The 18,859-nt window shown below is 44.5% G+C and overlaps 1 protein-coding gene across 1 annotated transcript in view; it reads right to left on the bottom strand.

Moving 5' to 3' along the window:
* The window catches only part of BMPR2 (bone morphogenetic protein receptor type 2), a 112,832-nt gene extending 107,039 nt beyond the window's left edge, over positions 1 to 5,793 (bottom strand). The window contains exon 1 of the mRNA XM_040984455.1: positions 4,792 to 5,793. Coding sequence (XP_040840389.1) covers positions 4,792 to 4,867 — 76 coding nt within the window. The 5' untranslated portion in view covers positions 4,868 to 5,793. The remainder of the gene's footprint in view (positions 1 to 4,791) is intronic.
* Positions 5,794 to 18,859: the final 13,066 nt, after the last annotated feature.

Below are 18,859 nucleotides of genomic sequence, written 5' to 3'. Positions count from 1 at the left end.
CTACAAGTTCTTTTTATTATTCACTCAGTAGGTATGTTTTAAACACCTACACACCTATATAGATTGGAATATAACCCATCACAAAACAACTAAAGGTATAAATCCTACCCTCTTTATCAGCAAAGGGGCCTAGACAAATATAAAACTAATATTCAATAGCAAGGTTATTTCTGAGTAGATATGAAAATCAAAAGGATGACCAATTATTTATTGACTTCACTCATTACCTTTCACCATTTGATTTTATACATCAGAGATCAATATTCACTTTCTTCTTTTTCACTGTTAAAATGTTGGTCTTTAAGGGTGGGCTTTGGCCTTGAAGTTAAGACATGGCTTGGAACACCTACAGCCCATTATCAGAGTGGATTAAAGTCCTCACTCCACTCTAAATTCCAGCTTCCTGCTGATATGCACCCGAGAAGGCAAAAGCTCATGAATCAAGTGGTTGGGTCCCTGATACTCATAAAATGGTCTTCCAGCTCCCAGTTTATGCCTGGCCCAACCTTCACCAATGTGAATCTTTGGGTAAAAATTAGCAGATGGGAGATCTCCGCTCTTCTCTAGATTTTAAATAAAATAATTTTTTAGAAAATCATTTGGGGCTGCTGTTATGATAAACCACATTAGCCCATAGCTTCAGATCAGCCCAGCTTCAGCCACGGTAGTCATTTGGGGAGTAAACCAGCAGACAGAAGAGATCTCTTGGGCCTAGCGCAATGGCTCACTGGCTAAAATGCTCAACTTGAACGTGCCAGTATCCTGTATGAGTGGCAGTTCACTCCACTTCCCATCCAGCTCCCTAATTGGGGCCTGAGAAAGCACTCGAGGATGGCCCAAAGCCTTGGGACTCTGTACCCTCATGTAAGACCTGGAAAAAGTTTCTGGCTCCTGGCTTCTAATCAGCTCAGCTTTGGCCATTATTGCTATTTGTGGAGTGAACCAGCGGACAGAAGATTTTTGTGGTTCCTTCTTCCATAAAGCTGATCTGCTTTACCAATAAAAATAATAAATCATCAAGAAAAAAAGAGTCTGACACAGTAGCCTAGTGGCTAAATCCTCACCTTGCATGTGCTAGGCTCCTATATAGGTGCCAGTTCATGTCCTGGCTGCTCCATTTCATATCCAGCTCTCTGCTGATGGCCTGAGAAAGCAGTAGAGGATGACCCAAAGCCTTGGGATCCTGCAACCACATGGGAGACCTGGAAGAAACTCCGGGCTCCTGGCCTTTGGATCAGCTCAGCTCTGGCCATGGTGGCCACTTGGGGAGTGAACATATAGATGGAAGATCTTTCTCTGTGTCTTTCCTTCTCGCTGTAAGTCTGCCTTTTCAATAAAAAAATGAAACATCTCTAAAAAATAAATGAATCTTTAAAAAAAATAAAGAAGTATCTCTCTCCCTCTTTCTCTCTGTCCCCTTCTCTCTAACTCTGCCTTTCAAACAAATAAATATTAAGGATCTGATACCATGTTGTACCAGGCTAAATTTCCACCTGTGGTGCCATATCCTTCTGTTGGTGCTTGTTCAAGTTCCAGTTGGTCCATTTCCCATTTAGCTCCCTGCTAATGGCCTGGGAAGACAGTGGAAGCTAGCCCAAAGCCTTGGAACCCTGCACTTATATGGCAGACCCAGATGAAGCTCCTAGTTCCTGGCTTCAGATTGATCCAGCAGTAGCTGTTAAAGCCATCTGGGGAGTAAACCAGCAGGGGGAACTGCTCTCTCCCCAGCCTCTCTCGTGCCCTCCTTCCCTTCTTGCCTCCTTCCCTACCTCACTCTCTTTTTGCCTCTCCTTCTCTATCAGTAACTCTTTCTTTCAAATAAAAAGTCTTTAAAAAAATATTTTCAAAAAAATTGATCTTTGGGCTCTGCATGGCAGCCTAGCAGCTAATGTCCTCACCTTGCAGACACCAGGATCCCATATGGGTGCCAATTCACGGCTCTGCTTCCCATCCAACTCCCTTCTTGTGGCCTGGGAAAGCAGTTGAGCACCACCCAGAGCCTTAGGACCCTGCACACACTTGGGAGACCTGGAAGAAGCGCCTGGTTCCTGGTGGGCTCAGTTCCGGCCGTTGTGGCCATGTGGGAAGTGAGCAAGCAGATGAATGATCTTCTCTCTAAATAAATCTTTAAAAAAAAAAAAGGTGAAAATGACTAAATTTGTAGTTATTCAACAATGTTCCCTAACTGCTCAAGAGCACTAACTAAACAAATGAATCTCCCTTCATGGACAATGTTGTTTTGAAAGAGATACCTGTAAAACTGAAACTCCAACAAGTAGATTATTTCAAATGCATTATAAATGTTAATGTTTAAATATTTGTGCTTACTCTATTACAAAAATTAAGAACTCACCTATCAGCCAAACCAGCACGTCTCTTTTCTCATGAGTTTTAAGAATCTGCCTATCAACTCTTTTTAGAATGAAGGAATCCAGAGTTAATGGAAAAGAATCAAAAGACATGATTTATCCATGACTCCACAGTGGGATTTAGCATCATTCAGTCTTCCAGTACTGTTTTTTTCTTGTTCGGTCGCTCAATTTGCACCTGTCTGGTTACATCACTCCATCAAAAAGTACTGTACATCTACACAGGTCCTTTCTAGTCACCTATCACCAAATGAGACTGCATTAGCCACTCCCACATTAAACAAAGTTTTTTACGCATTCCAAATTATGATATTTGCATAACAAGTGCTGTACCAATATCCACTAAGTACCCATGCTTGTTTTTAAAGGCTGGTCTGGCGAAGGCATTTCCATCTCAAGTTCCCAATTACAGTGAAAAGTTGTCTGTTGCTGTCTCTGTGCTGTTGTTATCATTAATACACTAGGCAAGGGTGCAGACTATAATCCTAGCTCCAAAATTCGGCGTGTGATTATTTAAGTTCTCTGTACTTTAACCTCCCTCTTGTAAAACAAGAACCCTCAGCACAGAACCATCACAATGATCAAGAGAGAAAATATATCGAAAGTTATTCAAATATTTTGTTGTTGGTACATAACTTGCATTCAATAAAATTATCAATTAGTATTGTAGTTACAATCCTGAAATTTAGATTTCAGATGCTATGTAACACTAAACAAACAAGGAAACCACTTTTAAGCAATGATTCTTTTCATCTATTCCTTTCAAGGGACATTATTCTAAGGATATCTGTCAAATAGAAATAATTTATTCAAAAATCATTAGTTCTTTTGTCTTCTTTGTAGTTCTGACCTCAAAATGATAAGCATTTCACTATAAATGGAAATATATGCTCTAAAAAGGTCAAAAACAAAGAACAAAAACATTCTGAGATTTCTGCTAAGAAAGGGCTGCTAAGCTTAAGGCCTTTTTCACTGGTTGTATTTCACAATACAGCAACATGGCATAAGGCTAGAAAATTTTGAAGAGCTAATGTAATACAAACTTAGGGGAATAAACACATTCGTTTTTGTTCCTAAAGGAATTGTAATGATTTAAGAATATATACTAAAATGTCACTTTCAAAATACATTTCATTCAAAAGTTCAAATCATTTTAGAGCAACTATATAGATTTATCATAAACAGTAGGTATTACTTAATAAGATATTAATAATATCAAAAGAACAAAAGGAAAACTTCAGTTGTTTTTTTTAGTATTTTCCCAGTGCAGACTTATAAATGGAATTAAGTACATTCTGTGTTATCACAGCAATGAGAAACTTACTGAACGTGAAAATTATTCACAAGAAGAAAACAAAAGTCATGGAGAAGCCATCATCTGGCCCTTCTCTTATGTTGAAGTGCATACTCCATTTGGCCACCCTAGAGCACATTTAAGAAGTGTAAGGAGAGTTCGCTCCTGAAAATTCCTAAAAATCAATCACCAAAGGCTCCTCAGAAAGTAACTGCAAACGGATCATGAGGGTTTTCTGTCCTCAGGTGTCTGGGAACTAACAAGAAAACATCTAGAGGAAAGCACGGTACCATTTCCCTTCAGGATGAGCCACAGTGCAAGGCACTCTCAAGTCTCCTAGAAGCCCCGTGTCAGGTCAAAGTTTTCGCAATGACAGGAAAGCCAACCGATGCCAGGTGACTAATAGTGAAGTTATCACAACACTTGTATGCCCAAGAGTAACTCCCGAAGCATAGCACATGTGAGCGTCCAGACGGCTGTGTGACCGCTAAAATACTTGGCAACAAAATAATCCTGGTGATCATAATAAACAGTGTTATACAATATATCAAGAATCTCTATTATTCTGGCGTCCTCAACATTTATTCTAGGCATTGAGTCACGTTTCTGAATAATGAGAGTAACATGGATTACCCAAGAGCGATCTAAATCTAAAAATAAGATTCGAGAGACAGTTGATTTCCTTTCGCTGTAAACCAAAACTGTTTCTTTATATTAAAAAAAAAAAAAATACAAGCTCTGCTCCAAAGATCTCATAATAGACGCCGTTCACTGCTGATTAAAACATTATTTTTAATTCTGGCATTACCTCACAGCTAAAAATGTCAAGATACCACACCCAATATGTCCCTTTTTCTCTCCCCACGGCCGGCTTGGGGGGAATATGGGAGTGGGTTGCAAATTACACACACACACACACACACACACACACACACACACAACCCCAAGGTGATTTCCCCGGCAGGAGTGGGAAAGGCGCGCGGGGGTCCTCCGGGGTGCCCCCCACCCACGCCGCTCCAGCCCCCACGCGCGCGGGGACGGAGGGCGAGCAGCGCAGGCCTCGGCCTCCGCGCGCTCCGTCCCTCGCCAGGCGGCAGGGGAAGTGGCCGCGCCACCGCCACTACTCACCGGCCGCGGTGCTGACCAGCAGGACGGCCCCCAGCAGCCAGGGCACCCGCAGGGGCCGCGGCCGCGAGGGAGGCATCCCGGGCTCGGCCGAGCGCAGGCAGGCAGGCGGTCGGCGAGTAGGCAAGACGGGCGTGGGGGGCTCGGCTGGTCTCCCCCGTCGTCGGACGGCTCCGGCACCCGCCCCCGATCACAATGCAGTCTCAAAGGACGAATGGCAGAGGAGAGGACGGACGGGCAGAGCTTTCATTCCGCGGCAGCGATTCGCTTCCCTCGGCTCCCCGAAGCCTGGGGGGTGCTCGATCGCCTAGGACCCGGTGCGTGCGCTCCCCAAACCGAAGGCATGTCCGTGGGGGGTGGGGGTGGGGAGGACAGAGAGAAGCAGGCAGCCGACAAGAAAGCCCCGCAGTTACTTCCCTCGTAGTTTCACGATATCAAAAAAATATCCAGGTTTGGGAGCAAACATATCCAAGGTGCAGAGAGGTGGGGCGCGGGGATCCGAAGGCGGCGGGGGGAGGAAGGGGAGCGCCGCCGATCAGAACAAGTTCTGGACAGCCGGGAAGGGCGACGCTCGGCGGGCGGAGGCGGCGGCCGGCGGCCCGAGTCGCATCGCCCGCGGCTCCCGGAGGGCAGGAGTCCCTTTTGAAAGTTTCGCTTCGGTGCTTCCCTCACTCGGATTCCGCGAGCAAATCCTCTCCGTCCACTGGATGGGAAAGGGTGCCTGCTTCCACGAACCAGCTCCCACACAGCCTTCACGCCTTGGACCCAGCAGTCGTGGGAGGGTCGGGCAGGCCCGGGCCGAGGGGCGCCGGGGAGCGGGGGAGGGGACGAGACGAGTGGGCAGACGGGGCAGGGAGGGCCGGGGCGCCCCGAGACGGCTCGCGGAGGGGAGGTGCGGGAGGCGGCCCCTCTGCAGCCCTCCTGCGTGCGCGCCTCTCCCGTTCGCTTTTATTCCAGAAGCTCGAGCTTGCCTGAGGTCAGTTCCAGCATGAAAGCCTCGTCTTCTCCCGTCAATGGCTCCGGCGAGCGAATCACGACCCCCCCGCCCCTTCCCGGGGACGACGACGCCGCCGCCGCCGCCGCCACCGCCGCCTCGCTTTCCCCGCAGCTCTGGGCTCCGGGCGGAGCTCGGGCGTCGCGGGCCGAGGGCGGGGGGCGGCGGGAGGGTGGATGTCGGTGGCCGGGGTGGAGGGGTGAGCGAGCGAGGCGGCTAGACACCCGCGGCACCCCTCCGGGAAGCACTCCCGGTGGCTCCAAGCGGACCAGACACAAAGGGGGGAGTCGCCGCAGCTGCCCGTCTGCGGCACTCCCGGTCACCGGAGTCGCCCCGCCTCCGCCGCCGCCGCCGCCGCCGCCTCAGTCTCCGGCTCTTCCCGGCCTGTCTGTCTCCGGCCTGTGGTGCAGCGCGGGCGGCGGCGCGACGGGGCCCACACTGCGCGTGCGCGCTCGCCGCCCCGCCCTGCCCCGCCCCTCGCCCGGGGCTGGCGGAGCGCTGGGAGGCCCTGGCGCGGCGTGGCTGTCCTCCCTGCAGCCGCCCAGGGCAGGGTGGGGCTGGCGAGCCGCCGGACAGCCGCGGCCTTTTACCCTCACGCACACGTACGCGCATCCCGTCCCTGCGTGAATACATGGCTCGGGGTGTATGTGTAAGAGAAGGCGACCTCCTCTTTTGTCCGAGCATTCAGCCAGACTCTCCGATCCCCGTGATTTTAGCCCAGCTGAGGTGTCTCGCGGAGACTCTTGGAGGGGAAGCCTGGCAGAGATATCCGCCCCCCACCACACACACACACACACACACACACACACACACACACAACACACACCCCTGCTTTCTGGGGCCGGACCCTCCCTCTCCGTTGGCCAAAGCATCCGGTTGGACCCGTCGTTCCCAGAACCTGAGACCTTGGCCTCCTCTGAGCTCCCCTCACTAACAAAAGCCGGAATTGGGATAGCCACCCTTAGGCGTGCACTGCAGGGCGTCCTGCAACCTTAAGCATCCAGACTCAGAGCCCCTCTCAGCCGACTGGGGGTAGTTGATTTTCTCAAGGAAGCGAGGCCAGGAAGAACACTCCCTGAGAAGGATAGAGCCTGCCCTGCGTGTGTGCACGTCTGTGTGTGTGCGTGTGTGCGACGTGGTTTCCACTTCTCCAAGAAGAGCCTTTACCCACAAAGGCCGGGGCATGAGGGGCCTCTTAGGACCTGGGAAAGGGAAATTGAGGGAGAGAGTGACCTAGGGTCTTCTTCGCATCCCCAACACAGAGCAGGTTCGGTCGCTATTGCCGCTTTCTAGGATCTCCTGCGTACGCGTGGGGTTTTTTTCTTTTTTTCTTTTTTTTTTTCTTTCTTTTTTTTTTTTTTTTTTTTTGCCATTTGCAAGTCTGGTCTGTCTCCAAGCAACCAGGATAGGGGAGGGGAGCCCTGCGGGATCCGCCAACTTGGGTGGGATTTTGCTGGGGGAGAGGGAAGAAGGTGAGGTCTGTGGCGCCATGATCGGAAGTCTGGGTTTAATTCTCTACTGCGAGGTGGAAAATTTGCGTGGGAGGGCGATCTTCGGAGGTGAAGATCTCCCAGGAGGTTATTCTGAAGACTACTTTAGCTGGTCTTTCTTTGTGGTGAGGGGCCATTCTAAAGATACATTCATAAACCCACTCCAAAAGCCATATTCTTTGCTTGCTTGGTCAAGCCCCCTTTTATCTCTTTATCCGAGCTTGCTGTACATAAATCTCCACATTCCTAAGACTGGTTTTTGTTATCCTGCTAAATATTTTCCATAATTAGGGGTTGTCATAATACCAACCCAGGATTCTAGGACTCTTGAGTTGAAATATTTTTATGCCGCTTACCCTCAGGCAGAAAAAAAAATGTTCCATATAGTAAAATCCTTTTTTAAAAAAATAAGAGTATGCTTTGATTCATTAGCTTTTTTTTTTTTTTTACTATATTTTGTTTTGCCTGTAAGATCTGAAGTAACAAATAAATTGTTTTTATCATTTGGCTTTAAAGGAGAGCTAGCACTCCAACAAAAGGGCTGTATAGGTTACCAATACAGAAATGTATTGTTTGATCGTCTACTGTTTACCAAATTAGGAATTGAGTACTTAATTATTATCATAAAAATTTCCTAACACTAAATACTCTCATATATGTCATGAATGTGTGATAAAGATATCAAAAAGAAGGAAAAGGTCTTGGAAAACACATGAGAAAAGACACATGACAGTGACAGCAACTAGGCAGTCAGCCCTTTTCTTTTTCTGTTGTCCTTGTAATGTCTCAGCTGGCTCATGATTGTCCACTCACAGTGAGAAAGAATATCAAAGAAGAGTTGGAACTGGCTACTATTTATAGACTACACAAGAAAGACAATACAAGTTCTGCTCACATGAAAACAAAGAATTTGCAGAGCAGGTGAGGTCTGCAACTAACTGGTCAGAATGGGTTAGGTTACTAATAACATCCCCCAAGTAGCAGCCTATTGCCAAAAAAAAAAAAAAAAAAATTGCTTTCCTACATGTTACAATGTTGGTTACATGTTGGTGGTTATCAAGGGGTCTGTCCCCCTTGGGGTCCACCAGGAAACAGACTCTGAAACGCTGGAGATCTATGTGCAGGAGGGTATTGGTAAACTCTTCAAAATCCATGTCTGTGGGAACTGCCTGAAGAACCCAGGGCTGAGGGAATGCAGGAGATGCAAGTGAGGTTTCAGCCAGTCCTGCAGGGAGTTCTGGAACTGAGATGGATCTTCAGTACCGTCCTATAATTAGGAGCTCCGGATGTTTTAAACTCATATCAACAGTGACTACATGTGGGCTGCAAGCAGGGAAGAGAAGGTGAGCTTGAGCAAGATGATTCTTTCTCACCAGGAGTGACCCCTGGAGAGGAACACATCAGGGAGCTGGCAACCACCAGTGTTACCTCAATTAGGAGAGACTATGTTTGACCTACAAGGTGGATCTGGGCAGTCAGAATAACTCCATAGCATGAACTCTGTTCATTGCAGTCACAGAGGCCCCCAAATTACTGGAGACACATCCTCTCAAGATTGCTATGCAGCAAGTTAAGACATGGTTTGGAATGCCAGCACCCCTATTGGAATGCCTGGTGTTGAGTCCTGGCTCTGCTTCTCATTAAAGCTTCCTACTAATATGCACCCTAAAAGGCAGCAGATGATTTGTTCAAATGGTTGGGTCCAGGCAGAGACCAGGTTCAGTTCCCAGGTCCTAGCTCTAGCCTGCCTTGCCCCAGTGTCTTTTTCTGTCTGCATCTCAAAAAAAAAAAAAAAAAGAAAGAAAGAAGTAATTTTAAAGGATTGCCACAGAGGAGATTATAACATCTACTTACTGGTGCTGCAGTATCTTTCTGTAGCAATTGAAAATCTCCCACCCAGAAACAATGTGCTTTACTTCAACTCATATGTCATTGGCCAACAAAGTCACATGGCCAAGCCTAACTTTAAAGAACAGGAAATATCCAACGCTGCTACTAGAAAAAAAAATCTGCATATTTGTTCAATAGACTTCAAGACTACCAAAGCAACCAAGCATAAAATAACCCCCACTATTCTAAATGCCAAAAGCCCAAGAATAGGGGGTCTTCTAACTTGGGAAAACCCCTGGAGTTACCAACCAGAGAATGGAGGAAACAACACACAAATCAGGTGGACAGAATAACTGCATATCAGAGAATAATGGATATTCACTTATATTCAACGATACTGCAAGAAGTTTGTGGAAAAGGCCAACGTCATGGCTCAGTGAGTAAAGTTGCTGCCCGTAATGTCATCATCCTGGTTCATGTTCTGGCCGCTTCACTTGGATCCAACTCCCTGCTAATATGAAAATGGATTTTATAAATGAGTTCATTTGGGTGAAAAAATTACTAATCTATTGTCATTTTTTCATAATACACATTTTCTAGGAACTTTCTGAAGCCTCCTTATACATGGATTTAAAAATTTTTGATCCAAATATACTTATCTTCCAATTTCATTTTTCTATGAACTTTTTTTGAGTACTATGATTTTTAATGGGCTGTGTCTTTCCTTTGAATTCAAAGACTGACAATGCATGGCCCTTGGATTAGAAAGAGACAAGGGATCGTATGCAGATTATTAAGTAATAATTAGGATAAAGGTGTTGTAGCACGGTACAATTCTCATATTCTGTATTAGAATGCCAGAATTACACCTACTCTACTTCCAATTCAATTTTCTGCAAAGGCACCTTGCAAGCAACAGACAACTACTCAAGTGTTTGGTCACTGCCACCCATGTGGGAGACTAAACGAAATTTCTGATTCCTGCCTTTTGGATTGCCCACCCCTGGCTCTTGTGGGCGTTTGGGTAGTGAACCAGTAGATAAATGATCTCTTTCTGGCATGGTGGCACATCAGACTAATCTTCTGACTGTCATGCAAGTATTCAATATAGGTGTTGATTCATGTCTTGACTGCTCCACTTCCATCCAGCTCCATGCTTATGACCCAGGAAAGTAGAAGAAGATGGCCCAATCCCTTGGAACCCTGCACTCATGTGGGAGATGGCAATAAAGCTCCTGGCTCCTGGCTCCAGCCTGACCTAGTCCTGGCCATTGTGGCCATTTGGGGAGTGAATCAGTGCTTGGCAGATCTGTCTCTATATATCTCCTTCTCTCTGTGTATCTGCCTTTCCAATAAAAATAAACAAAAAGACTTTTAAAAAAATCATAGATAGCCAATTTAGTACTGTGTGACATCTTTCCAGGTTGAAATAACAAAGTTATTTTAGTGTTTAATCTTTAGGCTTACACTGAGAAATGGGATGTAATATAGTCTCCTTTGGGAAGATCGAGGGATCCTTGTGAAGAGAAAGAAAAACCCAAAACTGGCTGATAGCCTGCAGACACAAAAAGATAGACCCACACCTGTTACCATACACTAAGCTCCAATCTACATGGATAAAAGACCTAAACCTACATCCAGAAACCTTCAAACTCTTGGAAGAAAATGTTGGAAATACCCTGCAAGACCTAGGAGTAGGTCCTGACTTTCTAAGAAGGAAGCCAAAAGCAATAGCAGTTAAGAACAGAATAAACAAATGGGACCTCATCAAACTAAGAAGCTTCTGCACAGCAAGGGAAACAATCAGCAAAGTAAAAAAGCAACTCACAGAATGGGAGAAGATCTTCACGCACTATGTAGGAGATAGTGGGCTAATCTCCAGAATATACAAAGAACTCCAAAACAACCAAAAAACCAAAACAAACAAGCCACTCAAGAAATGGGCTCGGGAACATTTCACAAAGGAACAAGCCCAAATGGCAAACAAACATATGAAAAAATGCTCCAGTTCCCTGGCAATAAGGGAAATCCAAATTAAGACATCAATGAGGTACCACCTAACACCAGTAAGATTGGCCCACATAAACAAGAACACCAACGACACTTGTTGGCAAGGATGCGGGGAAAAGGGAACCCTACTCCACTGCTGCTGGAGCTGCAAGTTGGTACAGCCTTTATGGAAATCAGTCTGGAGAACACTCAAACAACTCAAAATCTGCATACCATATGACCCAGCAATAGCACTCCTAGGAATATATCCAAAACACCCATTTCACGACAAACCAACATGCATCCCTATGTTCATAGCAGCACAATCAGTAATTGCAAAAACATGGAAGCAAACGAAATGCCCATCAGCAGAAGATTGGATAAGAAAGCTTTGGTTCATCTACTCCATGGAATACTACTCAGCTATTAAAAAAGAAACAAAATGCAGTTCTTTGTGGCTAAATGGGCCCAACTGGAAAATATAATGCTAAGGGAAATGAGCAAATCCCAAAAGGTTAGATACCACATGTTTGCCTTGATTTAACCTGTAATTTTTGCTTGATTGTTATTTTTTGAACCTGTCATTGATACTGTCTCAACCCAGATGTTTTAAAGAATTGAACTTGCATTATTTTTAACATATTGTTTACTCAATACTATGTCAATTAATTCCATAACATTGTATATTGATGCTGATGTTTTGTTAGGGATTTTAACTGACCGGAACTTTACTCTGTTAGCTCTACCTTCAGACCAGAGAAGGTCTCCCCAAGAGGCTACTGAACTTATCTGGACAATAAGATGCTGGACTTTATGCTAGGTATATGCTTGCAATGAAAGAATCTCAACTGAACTTGAACTGAGGTTATGCAGCAAGGTGGAGGAATCCACTATGGGGGGAAGGGTGTGGGAGGGGTGGAGGGAATCCCCAGTGCCTATAAAACTGTATCACATAAAATAAATTTTAAAAATGAATAAATAAATTCATGAAGAAGAAAAAAAAACCCAGCCATGAAGCACAAAGAAAATGAAATTGGGCACCCACCTCCCTGACATCCTATGGACCTGAATGCAGCCTTAAGTCTGCCTCCTTAAAGCAAGCAAAACTTAAATAAATAAAAAGAGCTTTGTATTTGGAACTTGGATCTATTGAGCCATCTTTTACCTCATTTTTGAAATTTTTGCTAACCTGTGTTTGGGCAAACTCTTTCCAGAACAAGAAAAAATAAATCACCTGTGCCTTCCATCCTGATTGTGCCGTGGCTTCTCCATGAACCCCAGCTTCTCCCCAAAGCACGGAGAGCTCAAAAAAGGACTGACATGGTTCATACATTAATTGGATTCACTCTAGACTTTTCTATCCGTGTCTTCTAAGAACTCTTCATTGCGTATGTGCACCACTGAGCCCTGCTTCCTTCCAGTGAGTACATACAAGATCATATCATTTGTTCTCTAAGCTCTGTTTCTCCATATGTGTCTAAAATTTTTATGAAGGGGGTCAACATTGTGGCACAGTGGGTTATATATTTAAAAGAGCACCTGTCATTTCATTCTATACTGGAGTATAGCCATTTCAAGGCAAAATCACTGTTGCTAAATCCTATTAAGACTTAATATTGGAGGCAGCATTGTGGCAGAGAGGGTAAAGCCACCATCTGTAATACCAGATCTTCAGATGCATACCCATTCAAGACTGGAATGCTCCACTTCCAATCTAGCTCCCTGTTAATGTGGGAGAAAAGGCAAAAGAGGAAGATTGATACAAGTGTTTGGGCCCCTGCCATCCACTTGAAAGACCTAGATGAAGCTCCTGCCTTTGGTCTGGCCCAGCCCTAACTATTGTGTCCCTTTAGAGGATGAACTAGTTGGCGCAAGATTTTTCTCTGCTTCTCTTTTTCCGTCTCTCCCTCTCTCTCTCCTTAATTCTGATTTTATACACAAACATATATGTACATGTATATATGTGTTTGTGTGTACACATATATATGCATATATATATATATATTAAAGGCTTATAAGACAGGCACTGTGGCATAGTGTAGTAAGACTCCACATGTGAGGTCTGCATCTGATATGGGTGCTGGTTCAAGTCCCAATTGTGCCACTTCCAATCCAGTTCCCTGCTGACACACCTGAGAAAGCAATGAAGACGGCCCAGCCTCTTGGACTCCTGCACACAAATGGGAAAGCTCACAGCCTTGAACTGGCCTGGCCCCAGCCACTGCAGCTGTTTGGGGAACGGACAAATAAATACAAGATGATCTCTCTGTGTGTCTGTCCTTTTCTATATATAAAATCTGCCTTTCAAATAAGATAATAAATTAATCTTTAACAAAAAGTATGTTAATAGCATTAGTTCTTTGGAGTTAAAAAGCAAGAGATACTATGGCAAACATTCACTAATATTGATTAAATCAGGTAAAGGACACATAAGTAGATAAAGTGAGGACTGATCTGTAGAACATAAATATTTGTTTTAAAGAAACACAGGGGGCCCAGCACAGTAGCTTAGTGGCTAAAGTTCTCGCCTTGCACATGCCAAGATCCCATATGAGCATCAGTTCCTGTCTCAATGGCCCCACTTCCCATCCAGCTCCTTGCCTGTGGCCTGGGAAAGCAGTTGAGGATGGTCCAAAGCCTTGGGACCCTGCACACGCATGGGAGACGTGAAAGAAGCTCCAAGCTCCTGACTTCAGATCAGCTCAACTCCAGCCGTTGTGACCACTTGGGGAGTGAATTAATGGACGGAAGATCTTTCTCTCTGTCTCTCTTCCTCTCTGTATATCTGACTTTCCAATAAAAACAAAATAAATCTTTTTTAAAAAAAGTAAAACAAAAGAAACAGTGGCATGGACTCCTGGCCTAGAGGTAGTGCTTAGGTTTGATTCCTAGCTTCAGCTCCCATTGCTGCCTTGCTGCCAGTGCAGACCGGGGAGGCTAACTAGTGCTCACCCAAGTATTTGGATCCCTGCCATCCACATGAAATGCCCAGAATGAGTTTCCAGTTGCCAGGTTTGATTTGGCTTAGCCCCAGTGTTGGCTGTTAGGGAATGAACCAAGAAATGTATTGTGGGCTAAGGAGTTGATTAGCGCTCCGTTGAGCTGGGCAGGATGGCTAAGAACTGGGCTTGTGGCTAATTGGACTTATCTGTTTCCAATATCCTGCCTAAATTAGGATGTGGGAGGGAAGAGTATATGAGGAGAGGTGAAGGAGCAATGAAGAGAGACTTGGCAGAAACTTCTACCATCACTGGTCTCCTGTGGGTGCTTCATCCCCAGACCCTCTCCCTGTCCACGTTGCTGGGTTCTACTGGTCGGAGCACAAGTGGAAGCCACGTGAGTAGACGTTGAACAATAGGCTTAAAGATGTATTCTTTTATAGGATAAATGAGTGAAAATTCTTAAAAAATAATACTCTAAGACTAGCTAGGGAATTCTAGGATTCTGCCCTAAGGAAATATTCACAAAGATAGGCAACGATGTCCATCATAGCATTATGTATAGTACTGGAAAACTGAAAATTATTAAAATATCTGAAAATAAAGCAGCAGGGGTCTGTGTTGTTACTCAGTAAGCTGCTGCTGGGAAGATGGGCAACTTGCATCAGAGTACAAGTTTCACTCCTTCTGGTCCATCTCCTATCCAACTCTCCCCTACCCCCCCGCCCCCCCCATGTACCAGGAAAAGGAGTGGCTGATGGCTCAAATGCTTCGGGTCCTGCCGCCAGCAGGGAAGGCCATGATAAGGTTTCTGGCCCATAACTGGCTATTTAGATAGTGACCAACAAGTGAAACATAAATACGTCAATTTGACAACCTCTCGCTCCCTCTCTCTCTCTGCACATAAAAAAAAAGAAAGAAAGAAAAAGGAATGGTTATGGGCCAGCAATATGGTAGAATGGGTAAAGCTGCTGCCTGAGATGCCTTTGTGTTCCAGTTGCACCAAAATCATATCAAATCATACATGTTTTCTTTTGTCTTCAACAGAGGAACTTCCAGGGTCTAACGCAATAGCTCAGTGGCTAAATTCTCACCTTGCCAGCGCTAGGATCCTATATAGGTACTGGTTCATGTCCCGGCTGCACTACTTCCCATCCAGTTTGCTGCTTATGTCCTGGGAAAGCAGTTGAGAATGGCCCAAAGCCTTGGGAATCTGCACCTACGTGGGAGACCTGGAAGAAGTTCCTGGCTCCTGGCTTTGGATCAGGTCAGCTCAGGCCATTGATACTATTTGGGGAGTGAACCAGCAGATGGAGAATTTTTCTCTGTTTCTCCTTCTCTCTTTAAATCTGCCTTTCCAAGAAAAATAAATATATCCTTAAGAAGAAAAGAGGAATTTTTCCCTTATCAAATTATAGGCACCTCCATTCTCCTCACATTAATCTGATGGTCATTTCTATCTTTTTTTTTAAGATTTATTTATTTTTATTGAAAAGACAAACATACAGAGGGAAGGAGATAGAAAGGAAGATTTTCTGTCCATTGATTCACTCCCCAAGTGGCCACAATGGCTGGAGCTGAGCTGACCCAAAGCCAGGAGCCAGGAGTTTCTTCCAGGACTCCTGTGCAGTTGCAGGGTCCCAAGGCTTCGGGCCATCCTTGACTGCTTTCCCAGGTCACAGGCAGGGAGCTGGATGGGAGGTGGGGAGGCCCAGGATTAGGCCCGCATCCATATGGGACCCTGACACGTGCAAAGTGAGGACTTTAGCCACTAAGCTGCAGCACCAGGCCCCATTTACAAATTCAGTAGGAGTTTGCTAGTAACCTATTTGCTAACAGTTAACCTAGTAACCATTTGTTAGTGAAAGAGAAACAATGTGAAGGGATAGCTTATCTGGCTTGGGGAGTTATCCAAAAGGAAAGTAGATACTGAAAAAGAGGAGGAAATACAGAGAAATTTGATCATAAATTTTCCTGGGAAAACCAGGAAATATTTTTAAATTTTATTTAAATTATTTATTTAAATAAATTTTTTTTTAAATTTAGCTCATATTTGTACGAAAGTATTAACTCAAGTGTATACTCTAAAGGTTCAAACTACTGAACTCACGTCCCCTAACCCAGTCCAACATTTATATCCTTAATCTTATCGCCCTGTGAACAGCTTTATTGTTAGTCAACTCTTGATTGTCAGAATTGCAATGTCTGCTACATTCAAATCTGTACTGAAAATGTCTTCATTTATTCAACTAATAATTTATAAAATATTTCCCATGTGCCCATTAGTGATTAAAGCACAAAGATCTTGGAACTTCATTCTACCTTCTAGCAGAAGATAGAGAATAAATAAAACACATTTAAAAATCAGGTAGAGTCATCCTCTGATAACCTTGCAGGAATGACTCCCAGACCACCACCCTCCAGGCTCAAGTCTGTGGATGCTCAAGCTTCTTACGTCATCTGGAGTAGTATTTGCTTATAACCTCTACACCAATGCACTTGAATAGTATCTCCTAGAAGATAAATACATCATCAGTAATAGTTACGCTGTATTGCTTAGGGGAAAATGACAAGGAGAAGTCCACACATACTACCTACAGTTGCAACTTTTTGAAATATTTTTGATCTCTGATTGATTGTATCCACAGGTGTGAAACCCACAAATATATAAGGACAGCAAAATCTGGTATGTGGAGTTGCAAAATATGACACATAGGAAAAGAAATACAGTTTAAGTGTTTGAACAATTTGCAGTGAGGAAGCCAAGACGCTAACAGTATAAAATAAAGGAGGATAAATCCTTTGGAAAAATATAAAACTTGAGAAACATGGAAGAAACTGACGTCTATGGCAGAGCTAAAAGGACTCCATTGCCAGATCCTGAGACTTGTGAGGACAATGACAAGAGCCAGGCAGTAGCTCCTGTGTTAGGTATTTTGGGTCTCATCCAGAAGAACTGAGCAGCCATAGAATAATGTTAAGGAGAGGGCACAGCATGATCAGATTTAAAGTTTGAATAAATCATTCACACTGATAAATGGGGACTGATTCAGAAAAAGGCATGAGAGAAACGAGATTCAGTTGAGAGGCCTCTAGCCCAACAGAAGAAAAAACAGGCTCGATGTGAAAACGGTAACCACTGGCACCAAGCTGGTTATGGATGCAGAAGCCAATGGAAGCAATAACTCATGGCAAGAGCTAATTATTATTTTTTAAAATATTTTATTATCTATTTGTATCAGAAAATCAGATTTGCACAGAGAAGAGATCAAGACCTCTGCATCTCCCATGAGGCGCGGGGTTCCCAAGGCTTTGGCCTATCCTCAACGGCTTTCCCATCCCACAAGCAGGGAGCTGGAAGTGGGGCCGTCTGGACACAAACCGGTGCCCATATGTAATCCTGGCACATGCAAGTCAAGGACTTTAACCACTAGGCTATTGCACTGGGCTCAGCAATAGTTAATTATTAATAACTAATATTCCCAGGTAGTCTTCAGTTCAACCTCAGTCTACTTCTTTGCACCAATCTTAAAGCACTAAATTTCAAAAGTAGTAGTAGTAAAACTGCATCAGGCATGAGGTGTAAAATGAAGAGAAACAAGAGCACAAAACTGGAAACTGCTACAATGGAATATCGTTTATAGCCCCCTTATCTATAGTCTCATTAAACTAGGATCTTTTGGGTTTTTATCCATTAAACTGATTTAGTTGAGCACTAAGCTTTTTTTTTTACTGTTATGTAAATTTAGAAGATGTTATCTCAAAAACTAAAAAAGAAAAAAAATGAAAGGGAGACGGGGAGGGAGAAAGAAATATAATGGTAAGAATTGCACTGAGGCCAGCACAGTAGCTCAACAGGCTAATCTCCCACCTGTAAGCACTAGCGTCCCATGGAGGTGCTGGTTTGTGTACTGATTGTTCTACTTCCCCCTCCAACTCTCTGCTTGTGACCTGGGAAAGCAGCAGAGCTTGGCCAAAACAGTCCTTGGGCCCCTGCATTCACATGAGAGACCCAGAAGAGGCTCCTAGCAGATGGAGGATCATTCATTCTCTCGCCTCTGAAAATCTGCCTTTCCAATAAAAAATAAATGAATCTTTAAAAAGAAAAACTCTATCTAACGACTACATTAAATTTGTTAAAAACTCATTAAAATTAAAATTTTAAAAAAAGAAAAGCTGAGCTAAAAGGAATAGTACCAATGTTTAAAATGCTGAGCTCCAGGCCCAGTACAATAGTCTAGTGGCTAAATACTCACCTTGCACGTGCTAGGATCCCATATGGGTGCCAGTTCATGTCCTGGCTGCTCCGCTTCCCATCCAGCTCCCTGTTTACAGCCTGGGAAAGCAGTGGAGGACGGCCCAAAGCCTTCGGACCCTGCACCTATGTGGAAGACCCAGAAAAAGCTCCTGGCTCCTGGCTTTGAATTAGCTCAGCTGCAGCCATTGTGGCCACCTGGAGAGTGAACCAGCGGATGGAAGATCTTTGTCTCTCCTTCTCTCTGCAAACCTGCTTCTCCAATAAAAATTAAAGATTAAGAATATTTTTAAAAATACTAAGCTCCAGAACTATCATGGTATGTCATCCCTTCCTATCTATGACTCTGGTAGGTCCTTGAGAAGGTGAGACTAGACATGTAGCTGGGACACAGGTGAACCACGGGGAGAAGAAGAAAGGAGCAGTCAGCAGGCAGGTGTCTGACAAAACGTTTGGCGACTTGGACATGCGTGGCAGAGACACGAGTGATCCGCAAATGTCAAACATTATCATTTGTTCCCACAGATTCCTGGCTCCTTTGCCTTAAGTTCTGGCCAATGGGCTGTACATGAAG

The sequence above is a fragment of the Ochotona curzoniae genome, unplaced genomic scaffold, assembly GCF_017591425.1.
Source record: "Ochotona curzoniae isolate NIBS_2020 unplaced genomic scaffold, NIBS_Ocur_1.0 contig_4148, whole genome shotgun sequence".
NCBI lineage: Eukaryota > Metazoa > Chordata > Mammalia > Lagomorpha > Ochotonidae > Ochotona > Ochotona curzoniae.
Note: the sequence above shows the minus strand (reverse complement) of the source record. Positions and strands in the feature narration are given on the sequence as shown.